The sequence below is a fragment of the Ooceraea biroi genome, chromosome 4 (assembly GCF_003672135.1).
Source record: "Ooceraea biroi isolate clonal line C1 chromosome 4, Obir_v5.4, whole genome shotgun sequence".
NCBI classification, from domain to species: domain Eukaryota; kingdom Metazoa; phylum Arthropoda; class Insecta; order Hymenoptera; family Formicidae; genus Ooceraea; species Ooceraea biroi.
This window is the reverse complement of record NC_039509.1, coordinates 15,679,606-15,694,430: the sequence shown is the minus strand read 5'-3', so window position 1 is coordinate 15,694,430 and position 14,825 is coordinate 15,679,606. Positions and strand designations below refer to the sequence as shown.

Below are 14,825 nucleotides of genomic sequence, written 5' to 3'. Positions count from 1 at the left end.
CTTAAGTCGCTGTCAGAAACTTGCTGGTGAATAACAAGGGGTAGAGCAGAGTGCACGTAATCGTTTTACGGTATAAGTCTGTTTTTGAACACTTATTGTATTTATAAGAGTAGCAACTAAACATATATTTTATTTATTATAATTCTCGTTTGCGTATATATACTATATCTACTTAAAATTAATATATTCATATTTACGTTCAAATTCCATGGAATTTCTTTCGCTTTAAATAAATTAATTTATTTATACCAGATATCACAGAAATTATTATGATTAATTGAGGATAAAATTTTGTGTTGGTTTCTTGAGTTCACTAAATACCGACAACTGTTCATTCAGAGATCTGCAGCATTAATATGCGTTCGATGATTCTACACAAGACCGTGAATTATAAAACAATATGCAATAAAAATCGTTAATTTAATCTGAATGTTGTTACAATTGATGGCATAATTTGTTTCCATTTATCTTAACTTGAAGTATATTAAGATCATTTTTTTGTAATGAATTTATTTTAAAACAATTATTAATAAATTTGTAGATAAATTAATATTATATTACACATTTATTATACTTCCAGTTTGAGCACATAATTTCGATAATTAATTTATAAAAATCTACGCTAAACATGAAAATGTCACGAAAACGCGAAACCAAAAATTTCAAATTGTGTCGATGTTGCTATAAGTGGCGTTGCCAGTGTCTGATACCACGAAGAGGGAAACCACACCCGCCCTTTAACACCGCAACGAAGCTAGATAATAAACTAGGCTTGCATCCCAAACTGAGTGCACTTGCACCGACATCGCCAGCTGTGGGTTCCTACTACCCCAGTCTGATCGATCGCAGATCCGGAGCTGCTAGGTAAAGACCAAGCTTATATCCTTATCTTTAAGAGAAGAACTTTTAATACAAAAGCAGGTGTACAGTTGGAAGAGACAAAAGGAAACGGAAGAGTTTTCCGCCACGATGAGCGAACTGCTAAAAGTCGCAGTCCAGAGAGACTTGATGAAAACTGGACGTGGACCTGGAACTCATGAGATACTTCGCTGGCCGGAAAGTACTCTGATGGCCAGATGCAAAAGTGTGCGAAGAGACGTTAACTTCGGCATCGTTCCGCGGTTCCAACCAAGTTATAAGTCCATCACGCCTGGTCCAGGTCGATAAAATTATCCTTGTATCAAAGAAAAAGTTTTTCTAAGATCAGTAAATTTTATTTAACATACATTTCCCTTTTTATATATCAATCATTATATATTATATGAAAAATATACTTTTAAGTAATTTTCATGTTACGTTAATCTTGTACAAAAATACATTTTTCATATTTATCTGTCATCTATATATAATCAATATATTTTAACACTCTTTTAAGGATACACACTTAAAACGCACAATCCTTATTACTATTTAAATCAGAAGAGGCTGAAGGGTTTTTCCTGCGTACCGTCTTTTGAGTTTGACGGGCTCGCATCCAGATTTCGAGAAACTAGAAAAAGTTGGTTTCTAGCGTGTAACAGGTAAGAAGAAAAAGAAACGTATAATATTATTTTCTTAAAATTATCTCTTTTATATTTCTTTAAAATCTTTAATATTTTAAGAGGATCGATTTTCGTATGACAGATACAATGTAAAGCATCCGAATTCGCTGGAAGTCTTTCTTGAGAAAGTTACGGGCAAGAGAGGACCTTACGATCTCTTCACAGGTTAAAGTTTTTTCTAAATACGGATTATTTCTAAACACGGATTATTTATAAATTTTGTTATTTTGAGAATTCATAATACCCTAAGAGAGACTTTTAAAACGGTTTATGAGAATTTTAATCATGGACTACATATGCCTTTTTCTCTTTCTCTCTTAAATAATTTAAGGACCGAGAGATGAGACTACTATCAAAGGATATTGGGCACATACAAAATTAGAGGATTACAACGATTGGTCTCGAAAACTCCCGGACGAAATAGAAAAGCTTTGGAACAGATGTAACTACTTCAAAGGCAGGTGGTCTAGCAACCCCAGGTATTAGAATAAGTTATAATAAAAAAGATAAAGAGTAATAAATAAAATATTATTATTTTTTGCGGTAAAAGCAGATTCTCCCTCTGATATTACAAAATTAAAAACATGATAAATTCAATAATGAAATTATTAAAAGATTATCAGAGTTGTTTGGATTTTAATTTACGTAATAATAAATCCAATAAAAACAATAAGAAAGTGGTTTCAAACAGAGAAATGTCCTCTTAAAGATTCACAAAGAAACCAGTTACGAGAATGATGTTACAAGATATCAGTCTATGCTACAAGGACCCTGATGAACCAGGGCCTGGCCATTACGATCCTCGCATGCCACGGAAACCGAGTACTTTAAAGAAATACCTTTTCGATAGTAACGTCGAATACATACGGCCACTTTCGCCAAGAGATATTCGTCCCGGTCCAGGAAGATACAAAATTAAAGAGGATTATTCTATAAAAGGGCACGGATGGACGTGTGCTTTCAAAAGCGTGGTGCCCAGAACGATTGGCGCTACTATTCCGCCTTCGTACAGAGATTTTTAACTTTTGTAAATATTATTACATACATATCTATTATAACAATAAAGATAAAATACATTTTATCAATAGATTTTTAATAAATGAAAATTTAATCAAATTTTTATTAATTTTATATACATGTACAATAATGAGATAGATTAGGGTGAATTAAATTTATTTCGTTACATCTTATCAATACAAAAATTTTCGCAATTAATTTTACTGCAAGTATTGTAATTATAAGCTCTGTTACATCGAGAGTTCCAAATCTCGATGCAAAATCTACACTATAATAGCATCTATGCATGATGAAGCCATCGATTGCTCTAATTTAACGCTAATTTAAAGAACTAACAATCATCGTGATTTATCGTGTGTATTAACGCAAACAGCATATGAAATTCGTCGTTTTTTCTTCGACGGTGTTCCATGTTCGAAGCGCGAAATTTCGAGCTAGCTGGAAAACGGTAACAGGAGCATCCCCAGAGATAATTATGCAACTGATGATTATCGCAGCTGCACGAATGCGTAATTCATACCTCGAACTTTGAATCGATTCTTGGTGCGCATCTGATCTCATCGTGGCTGGGTTAAACGCGCATAATAGCATTTAAATTGTTTTCCGACTACTGCCCCTTCATTCAAGCCTTTATCACACATTCGTTTATTATGGAACATCATAGACTCTTTAAATAGAGATATTGAAAAAATAGAGAAAAATAAAGAAATACCATTTCTAAAAAATTACAATAAAACTTGTGCATACGTTACGGCGAGATGCTTGTGTGCATTAAAAAAATCAAGAATCTCGCGCATTTAACTACAGGACCGGAAGCGTCTCACGCGCGCATATAAAAAGGATAAAAAAATGAGAAAAATTTCTCGCGGCGTGCCATATGGCGGATAATTTTGTAGATTGATGGAGGATTTCACGGAGCAACTGACACGCGTTCTCATAGACGGATGCTACTACGTAACGCGGCTGTCGTGTGGGACGCTCGCATTAGTTACAAGGGCGAATTAATTGGGATGCAATTAGGCGCTAATAACTTTCTAATTTACAGCCGACGTTGTTGCGTTCGTTCACCCCTAATGCTGCAAATGACAAATCGCAACGTGTTGTTAAATCTTTGGAGCCCCAATCTGAAAGAACGAAAGAATCACGGTGCTCATCTTGTATTACAGTTCTATATGCGTGTTAATCGATTTAATTATGTGTTTCGCACAACATTCAATTACATTTCTCGAATGTAACAAAGAGCCTTCTTGCGACCAACACCAAATTATTCCACTTTTGTAGGGATGTATTTCTGAGATAATTCAGTTTCAGTATATTTTTTATTTTGTTGATCTTTTCCTTTCATCTTATTTCCCATTTTTATACTATTGTTTCTATTTTGTCCATTCTGTTCTACTCGTTTACTTCTATTCTCATTATTAAATATTGCTACTATCTGAGAATTATACTCGTAAAATTTATAACGAGTGTAGTTTGTTGCAGTTTTTCTTTATTTCTTCTCCCCTTAAAATCTCTTTGTTCCAAAAACAAGCTTGAACTGCGAAATCTGAAAAAAAAAACAACTCGCTGGAATGTCGCAAGTAAAAGCAACGAGAAAAATGGAGACAGGATGAGATTCTGCGTGGCCACGCGACTTCTTTCAGGACATTGCCACATTTTGAAAACATCTTGATCATACTTCACGAACGGTCCATGAACGGGCCTCCCCATGGATGGCAGGATTATTTGTCACCCGTTCTAATATAAAGTGGGCGTTCTCCTTTCTCTCTCTCGCTTTCGCACGTGTCGCGTGCCAGTGTAGGAACTCGCTTCATTTTTTTCTCATCGTGTGACGAGAACCACCTCGTAAATCACTACGACAAAAGAATACATTCACGCAATTCACAACGATTCCACCGTCTTCTCGCTGCTGCCCGTCTTGAGGAAACGTAAATCTTTACTCGATTGTGCCTCGATCCCATATAATCCTGTTTTTCCCTTTTGCCCTTTACCCTCTTTCCTTTCTTTCTCTGCTATCATTGACTTTTATGCACATCTCTCCTTTATCCCAGGAAACTTCTTCGAGGGTGCAGGTTGGTTTAATGCTGAGGAAGGCACGCGCCTCTCTGATAGTTATTTCGCCTCCCCGCTGACGTACTGACCCAAAGACCCAGTGGCACTAAATTTTTCAAAAGTGTGTCAGCCGCGAAAATACACGCCTTTTTCCGATACTTTTCATCTTATACAATGGCACCCTCCAGCCAATAATGGTCTAGATGAATAAATGTCGTCTTTGTACATTCAACCCAACTGAAATAGCTTGTTGTGTGTACGGGTTACAAATGCATAAATTTTCGCACCGGATACATGACAACGTGCCTGTCAAGAGCTTGAGAGATGCCTCTCTTGTAACCAGAATCTCTCAAGGTCACCAACAACGCAAAGAAAACGGAAGGAAATGGCCAGTGGACCCATTATTATACCTAATGATGGTACAACGTCCTTGGAGATCCGTCTAACGGAAGTGATCGATGAAGGGCCAAAGACTGGTGAGAATCACAATCGATTACGATCGTCGTGAGGATTCGATAAAAGTTGAACCCTACAAAACGCGGATGTGAGAGAGAAGGAATTGCAAAAAAGAGAAATGACTCCGGATCTACTCGAAAATATGTTGCTGAAGTGAACGTGGAAACCCGACGGAGCGGAAGCGGCGGTCACGCACCACGCACAGTGGATTATCGATGCACACGTGCCTTTTGTGAAAAAATTCCGGCCCATCGGGGCCCCCCCAACCGCGTTTGGCGCGGAACGCCGCCATCCAGGGGGGAGGTGTGATACGTTACAGCTGGTTAAACAGCTGTGGGGTGGAAGGATAGCCGTGAACGCCGCGACAAATTTCGGCATCAGTCAGCAGAAGGCCGCGTATGAAATCGGAGGAGGATATCCCCGTTATCTTGGGCCACGCTTTGGATTTATTTCTGAACAGACGTGTGATAAGATCGACAACTTGTCAATCTTCGCAGCATGATCTATAATCATAAAACTGCAACTTTCAAGTAAATTTCAGGTAAATTTCTTCTATTTGGAGATGGTAGTAATCTTGTAAAACACTACTTTTGATTTTAAAGTAACATAATGACACCACAATTCAAGTGATTTAGAAATGTTTCATGAAAAGATCACAATCACAATTCACAATCGTAAATCAAAATCGGGTTCTACTTTCCCCATGTTCCGATATTACTGCCAGTACTGAAAATCTGTAGTATACGTGACATAAACCATAGCTTTCTGTACTGGCAGTCAAATATCGGAACGCAGCCTTTAAAGCAATGATGGAAAACAGTGGATCAGTCAGGAATATCTGTGACATCGGAGCCGATGTCACAGACGGGTCTAAAGTGGGCTCGTTTGACGTTGTCATAAATTTTACTGATGCGCACAAAAAATGGGCAGGTAAAGTTTCTCTGTGGAAGTCTTTGATTTTATGATCGGTAACCGTATTTCTCAGAATCAACGAAGGTAATTTCCGTGGATTTCCAAGTGTTCTATCGCTAATCAGAAAGAAATATCTTAGGATTTCGAACGAGATGCGTCGCGCGAAGTTAATCCGTCGCGTCGAGTCGTTTTACGTAGCCGTAAAATTCGAGGGGCGATTCGATTGCACAATCGGAACGTGTAGCGTGTAAGTGTAATTAACGGGGGTAATAGCAAAAATAATGGAAGAACGTGATTTCGCCGTTGTAATGGGTGCTCTTTTCGTTTGCACGCTTTAACGCGTCCTAACGATTCTCGATAAAATATTAATGTTAAATTAAATTCGCGGATACGACGTACGACAGATCGACGTGTACGACGGATTATTGGTCAATCTTACGCTGACGATTCTTGCTTTTATTATTACGATACCGCTCGTTTGACTCGTGGATTAATGACGATTTGACGGCCGCTGCGTGTTTAACACTTCGATTCCGACAATATGATAAGCGTTAAGTGCATTGTGTCTCAAACGAGCGCTCGGTTTTAACGCGAATCATTTCGCCTATTCGACGTTTCATTTGCGCTTGGTGTATCTAGATAATATTCGTGCGTAAAGAATGCGTAATTATCATGTATACTACATAATTAAATAATAATTTAGAATCTCACTGGCAGAGGAAGGGAAGTAATTTACCTCGTGTATCCCGGAACGCTCTCGTATGTGCTCTCTTAGGGTGCAATAATATAATAGAATGTAATAATAGCCAGGAGATGATTAATCGCGCCAGTTTTAAACTGTTATTTTCGTGCCGTCAATCCGCATCTAGATTGTTAATTCCGCGCGTAAATTGCCACGCGCAAGAGTCGTAAAGGCGGATCATTATTTCGGTAACGGTACAATGAGAGGCGTGCGATATCCATCCGGCTCATCTATCTCGAAGGAACCACCGGAAAAAATCTGTCGAGTCAGGGCTTCAAAAACGGCGGGCGAGGCTTAAAGGATGCCGCACAACACCGGTAGCCGCGCTATTACGCTTGCTTATACGCACGTGTACATTGTAAATCCTGAAAAGATTACGTGACATGAAACCTATCCTACGGCAGTAGAACTAACTATCGCCATTGTGGCGTTTGCCATTTATGATAAAGAGAAATTCTAACACCATAAATACGCCATAAACTGTGAAATCGCAGCTTATAGTACGCCAAAAAATAAAGCATTCTTTGCTAAAGGGAAGATTTCGATGACCGTGTCAAGTAGGTTGCCAAGATTAAATCTTCTGGGAATGTACTTGAGAATGAAATCCTTGAGAATATACTTGAAGGTCATCGAAATCGGTGAAGTTATTAATATATTAACCAAAGTTATAAATTTAATTGATCATTAGCTAAGATAATTTGGTATTAGTTTTAGCAAGACGTTTTAGCAATAGTTAATCAGCAAACGACGGTGTAATTCATGACTTGATACTTAGTGGAAACCCAGGAAATTTTAAAAGAGAGGCAGGTAGACTCATAACTTGTCGGCTCTCACAACAATTTTCGAATGCTTTATGCTCCAAGAAAATTGAAAAAAACCAATAGTCAAGAAGATAATATAGATTTGAAACATCTTACAGGGTTAGCAATAAAATTGTAAATAGGACCATAAAAGTCTCTCGCATGTTCTTCAAAAGGTTTATATTCTTTTATGACTTTCAATATTTCTCCTCTCATAAGCTTCTCATAAGCTTGTACAAAGTATCAATATTATTAGGACTCTTGGCCTTGCTACCTTGTAACCCTTGAAACAGGTGACAAATTTCACGCGTGTAAAAGTTAATAAATCACGCGTTTCTTCTCTGCACCACATCTCTAGCCAACGAGAACTCACTTGGCTAACCTAATCTAACACATTCTTGTTACGCAGAAAAATCTAAAAATTGAAACAAGTGTAAATACATAATAGTGCATATGAGCCTGTATGCTGCGAATGCGGTAAGGGATGCACAGAGTGCATACACGGAACGCTAATTAACACTTGAAAATTAATAAAGATATACCACAGATTCGTTACAAATAATAACAGCACATGTACACAGTACATGCATGAACAAAATGAAGAGGAGCTTCTTACCCCACAGAAACCTAATCTAATATAATGGTTATATAACAATTATTTTAGCATTACCTTAGTCAATTTTTAATTGCCCCAATACATTTTTTAGATATGTTCATTTAAGAGTATTTGGGACAATCTCACCAAATTTCATGAAAATCGGAGGTTGGATCTTTTCAGAACTGCCAATATTTCTTATTCTTTTTCTTCTTTCAAATAGAAAAAAAGATAGAAAGTGTTTTGAAGTATTTGTAATGCTAAGTGGACGCATCCACTTTTATTTGACACACAAATCCAGCTGATAAAATTTCACACAGCCAGGACACTTTTCGGCTTTGCGAAAAAATTTTTAAAACAAGATTTTAACGCACCCCCTGCAGTTTCCGGCCGGACAACCGCCGCCCGCCGAACACCAGGCGAGCAAAGATCAGGCGCTAGACGCCGCATAATTGTTTTTACAATAGGGCACGGGAGGTGGCGTCGCACCAGGGTGTTTGTTTCACCGGTTGTTTTCCAACCAACAATTATGCGACGCCTAGCGCCTGATCTTCGCCCGACTGGTGTTCGGCGGTTGTCCGGCCATCAGGTTCATGATGCATCGTTATAGATAAATCTCTTCTTGACATTTCACATTGTAATAATGTAACGAGCAGCATTGGCTTGGTTCAACGATCTATTTTTTGGCAAGTAGCATGAGGATCGCGCCATCGCTTCGCTCTACGATCGACAGTCCATTTGCCAAACTTGATTTACTGATCCGATAAACGCGGCGTTTAGACGGCGTTGCCGTACGATATCCACGTGACGTACGGAAAATTTCGAGATTTACGACTTTTGCGCGCGCAATCACCGCTGCAAAGCCCGCGCCGCTTCTCATGCTTCTCTCCTCTTGATTTCCTCTCTTCCACCTCTCTTACGCTTGTTCCCCGTCTTACGTTGCGTTTTACAAGCAGTGCGACTTGCGACAGCGAAAAAATAAGATGAAGAAATGGGGAAGTCGTATTTCCTACCAGGTGGAAGGTCCCTTTGAGGATGCCGCACGATCGCGCCTCTCCCGCGCCATATTTCAATTCGAATTTTGCAAACATCGTTCTGCCTTTGGTCGCGTTTATACAGAAGAGTGGCAGGCCGTAAAGTAACAAGTGGCGGATCACACACACAGTTCACGCGGTGATGTCGGTCCCACGTAAATTTTGGAGCTGCAATTGCAGAAATCCTAATCAAAAACTGGATACGGATTTGAATGGAACCAATTTCTCTCTCTCTCTCCCCTCCCCCTCTCTCTGAAAATATACAAGGAATCATGTGTAAAAAGATATTTTGTTAAATATGCTAAATCAAATGGATTTTTTCTAGATATTATAAACGCTCTTCTGCAAATTCATCGGATTGAGCGAAAATTAGACTCATAGCAACTATGAGCTGTATAATATATCAATTTGTAATTCAGTGAACAAAATAAAAATGCATTTCCAACGTGCAATCGTCATCACATTAGGATTCCGTGGTCTACCAGTCCAGTGCGTTGGCCTATAATCCGTCTACGATTACCTATCATAGAGCTACCCTGATCTCCTCAGATCAAAATGGCGCCGTAGTCGATTTTCTCACGAAGAGTTGCGATTGACAGAAGTAGCGAGGTGCGCCGAGATAACGAAGGAGTAATGCGGTGCCCCCTTGATGAGAGGTGTTCGAGCTGATGAGATGATACTAGATGAAGAAAAAAGCAATAAGGAAAATTGGTGTTCGTCTTTCGGACGCATTTCCTCCGCGTCCGAAACCGAGTCCGAAAGAGAAGCTATCGAACACCCACATCACGGAATCCACCGTCCGATCATCTCGCGCCGACGCGTAGTGGAGGGGGCACCTCAGCCCGCCCCCCAGGCACGCCCAGAGCTCATTGCGTTCGTCTACAGTGCACCTGCTGATGGTGGAGACCGATGCGGTTGGGCGGAACGAGGGTGACCGAGGGGAAAGCTTAGAGTGTGGGAAGGGGTGGAAGAAGGGGGCTGAAATTGCACGGCAATTGCAGTGTCGCGTCCGGATAATTGCTGGTGGTGCGTACGATGTGTCGTACAAGGAGCTGTTAACCACCGCGTATAATATCCTGTAGGTACTGCGTTAACGATATTTCGTTGTCGGGATAACGTTGCCGCTAGTACCGCTGATTGCAGAGTATTTATCGTACTTGAAGTTGCATTAGCGCATCATGCCACTAACACATGGTATAGTGTTGTGTTTGACACCGTATTGGAAAATGGAAATTACATTATGGGGCACCAGAATATGAGACTCATGAATTGTGAATTTAATTTTAGTAGTATGTTGATCTAATAACCTTGCTATTTTTCTAGAAGTTTGATTTCGATACAAAATTCGTTTGAAAATCTCGAAATCAACATTTCAAAGAAGAGGCGTATTCTAGCAGATTTAATTTCCAAATAGTGATCATAGTTTCACTTTTTAAAAAATATAATTTTGAGTCATTTTTATGACCGTTTCCAGATCATGAAAAGATCATCTGTGAAAGCAATGTTATAAACGTTATAAATTATTCCTACAATTGACAATTTTTAACTAGTTTCCATTGTTAACTGAGAATTTTTATTTTTGATGTTATGAGAAATCAAATTGAAGCAAACTGTGCGCCAACGGGATTTGCTAGACTTAAAACACAGCCATTCTAATTAGAATACAAAATGCAACAATATGAATAAATAATACTCGCTGCGAAAAATGTCAACCCGCCAGAGGGTCGAATCTAGGACATCCCTCAAACAATATTTTAACATGCGTATATGTCACGAGTGGTTTCGGAAAACTTTGCAAAATGTGAAAGTGGAAAATTTGAATGTTAACGTGAATAAATCACTTGTCAAAGTCGGGCTTCACAAATTGAAGAATACCTCATAAATATTTAAAGAACCATTCGTCATGGTATGACAAAATTGAATGCGTTATTGAAGCAGAAACATCGTTCAGAAACTATGAATTCAAGGTAGGTGGTCTGCTATTTTAAGTTCACTGCAGGTATGGTATATGTTACGAAAAACCTCAAACCGTTTAAAGAAAAAAAAAACTTTGCTATTATTAGCTACAATATCCGCTTAGGTACAATTTATGAGCTAACACAGGAAACTAACCAAATATATCAAAACAATAGATAAACAGATACGAAATGCATAATAGTCGAGATAAGTATAACATGACTCGCTTCATAATTCATAAAATTTTCCTTTGCGCGACCAAGCTAGGGGGTGTCATGATGATGTAGAATCTATTAGCTACGCTTACCAATTATAAAGCGTCTTTCGCAGAAGACATTTCCATGCATTTTCCTACCATGCTAACTTCCGCCTCGAAAGCGTTGATCCTCTTGCGCATTCCTTCGAGAGACTTCAGCAAGATTCCCATTAAATTAATATAAAATATTAAATATACATGTGTGTAAATCTTATTTTTCTTTACTAGGTAAATTCGAAAGGTGGTGGCGTGATCTAGAGCGTGGTTAAAGCGCCAGACTTGCAAGCAATCGCGAGGAACCGGGTTTCAAGTCCACTTGCTCATAGGAATTTTATTCTAAACTGCTCTCTCAGACAGCATAAAAATCCGAAAACTTTCGTAAAGATGAAAATATAACGCCTTAAATTCTTTAAAAGCTTCTTGAAAGTCCTTTCTTTTTCATTTGTTCACTTTTGTGCTAGGCTCTATACATTGAATAACAGGAGAGACTTGTATGAAAAACTGCATTCCGTCTTCCGGAAGAGATGTTAAACAGTTGGACCACACACACACAGCCGACCACTGTGTTACTCCCCCTTCATACGACACTTCTTATTGTTTGGATTAGGCTACCTATTCATCATATCTCTTACATGGAATCGGCTCAAAGTCAGCCGCTAAAAATATTAGTTCCGAGAATCGAAAGAAAAACAAGATTTAATACAAGAGAAAGAAAAGAAGACGAATTTATTAACCACTTTGGCCAAACAAGAATTAATGATGCAAGAACCATACGTCATCGTTAATACTTACGGGTGTACTCGGTCACAGCTTCATGTCACAGTCGACCACCATGGAGGGCCGGTAATGCTCGGAGATGGTCGTGTAAGGGCCCGAGTCCGCGTGTAAGCGCTCGCAATTAGGCGGGTAGGAAGTCTCCACGGCGAGATAGGCGAGTCGAACGCGCGTTACCACGGATACATTCCGTACAGAAAGCGTATCTTATTAATTGCCTCTAATAATAGGTGGTCCCGCGCGCGCGGCCTCGCCGACGCGTGGTTCGCTTATTTACAGTCACGGGCGAGCGTTTACACACCTGACGGCATCCGTGAAAATGCCGTGTAACTTCCGCCCCGCGCCACCGAAAATCCGCGCGCATTCAGCGCATCCCCCCGTGGCGAGGTGCAAATCGGACGGCGATGGTTTGCGCGCGATCCCGACGAATTCGTGATTTTACGCGCGACTGTTCCGTCTTCTCGCCGTCGAAGAAGGTAAATGATGAGAAATCGAAGTGATCAGGTACAACGTCGTGATAGACTTTCGTCTATCGGAATCGGATCGGTCTCTGAAAGAGAAATATATCGAACGATCGTAGATAATAATAGAAAAACGTAAGATTACACAAACGACTCACACGTGTTGAGCTGTTTCGGCATAATCACAGGACAATCGCGCATTAGATTTCATTAATCTTGCCGGCTTTTTAACCGCGCGTTCCATTTGTCTTCGACGAGGCCGCCGCGGAAGGCGGACAGTGCAAGGGACCTAATTCTCCTTCGTCGGGAACGGAGAATGCACGAAATCGCAAAATCAGCGGGACACCGCGTGGGTCGATCGTGTGCGGACCAATTGGGTCCTAATTTGGGGAGGGTGGCGGAACAAAAAAGGAACGTAATTTCGTAGCGCTGGTCCAGCCAGCGAGCAACGGAATCGTCATGAGGCCGGTCCCGGCTTCTTGATAAATTAATTTGCACCGGAAACGCCTGACAGGGAAATGACGTCATTACGTGCTACCGAATAAGCCAACTCGGGCCTCTGGTCTTTGTTCGCTCTTACTGGCCACGGCGCTTTTTACCATTCGATCAATGGACGTGGAAAATAGATTGCGCACGTTGCTGTGACAAAGAAGCGCGTGAGACACAGAAATACGTAGTTCAAGATAGAAGATATTCGCTGCATTATGTTCTAAATACCTGAGCATTTTAAGAAAAATCTAGCTCTTCACATAATTCAGATATATTTACACGTATAGTGAAATATGAATCATTTGAAAAAACTATCATTACAATCGCTGATCGAATTTTGATAAAATAGCTGACTTTGTCACTTTTAATGAACAGACTGAAAAATAAACAGAGATATAATATTAAATAAAAGTTAAGAAAAATCTAGCTCTTCACATAATTCAGATATATTTACACGTATAGTGAAACATGAACCATTTGAAAAAACTATCATTACAATCGCTGATCGAATTTTGATAAAATAGCTGACTTTCTCACTTTTAATGAACAGACTGAAAAATAAACAGAGATATAATATTAAATAAAAGTTAAGAAAAATCTAGTTCTTCACATAATTCAGATATATTTACACGTATAGTGAAACATGAACCATTTGAAAAAACTATCATTACAATCGCTGATCGAATTTTGATAAAATAGCTGACTTTGTCATTTTTAATGAACAGACTGAAAAATAAACAGAGATATAATATTAAATAAAATTTAAGAAAAATCTAGCTCTTCACATAATTCAGATATATTTACACGTATAGTGAAACATGAATCATTTGAAAAAACTATCATTACAATCGCTGATCGAATTTTGATAAAATAGCTGACTTTGTCACTTTTAATGAACAGACTGAAAAATAAACAGAGATATAATATTAAATAAAAGTTAAGAAAAATCTAGTTCTTCACATAATTCAGATATATTGACACGTATAGTGAAACATGAACCATTTGAAAAAACTATCATTACAATCGCTGATCGAATTTTGATAAAATAGCTGACTTTGTCATTTTTAATGAACAGACTGAAAAATAAACAGAGATATAATATTAAATAAAATTTAAGAAAAATCTAGCTCTTCACATAATTCAGATATATTTACACGTATAGTGAAACATGAACCATTTGAAAAAACTATCATTACAATCGCTGATCGAATTTTGATAAAATAGCTGACTTTGTCATTTTTAATGAACAGACTGAAAAATAAACAGGATATAATATTAAATAAAATTATATTGAAAAATTTATAACGTACAATCTTGCATGTTGCACTCAGATAGACGTTAAAATGACGCTCCTCGTGGTTCGGGGAACATGGTGTCTGTCGCTAGAATGGACCCATATCCTAGTATCCATGCACACAGGTGTCTGTCCTAAGTGGCAGCACCTGTGCTCCCTCTTTCTCGAAGATGCAGCACGGAAAGATGTACTGTGGAGGGAGTCTCGTAGCAGCCAGCATCGAGGGATAAAGCGAGAAAGAGAGAGAAAAAGAAGAGGGGACAGATCGGAGGACGAAGGGGGACGCCGATCTCATTTCGAAACGTGAATGAGCCGGCGGCTACCTCAAACGACCGCTCGTCCCCGCCTTTTTTCTCGTTCCCTCTTCCTCTTAGCTTCTACCTCCCGGCTCTCGGCCTCACTTCTTCTCGCGAGTCTTTTTCATTCTCGCCGATTACACTCGAGTT

General features: G+C 39.1%; 1 protein-coding gene across 1 annotated transcript; it reads left to right on the top strand.

The window, feature by feature from the left end:
* The first annotated feature begins 969 nt into the window (after window positions 1-969).
* On the top strand, window positions 970-2,563 carry LOC113561851 (lymphocyte expansion molecule-like). The gene is made up of 5 exons (XM_026969269.1): window positions 970-1,159; window positions 1,376-1,520; window positions 1,624-1,706; window positions 1,873-2,020; window positions 2,251-2,563. The coding sequence occupies exons 1-5, from the start codon at window positions 970-972 to the stop codon at window positions 2,561-2,563; spliced, it is 879 nt and encodes a 292-aa protein (XP_026825070.1).
* Window positions 2,564-14,825: the final 12,262 nt, after the last annotated feature.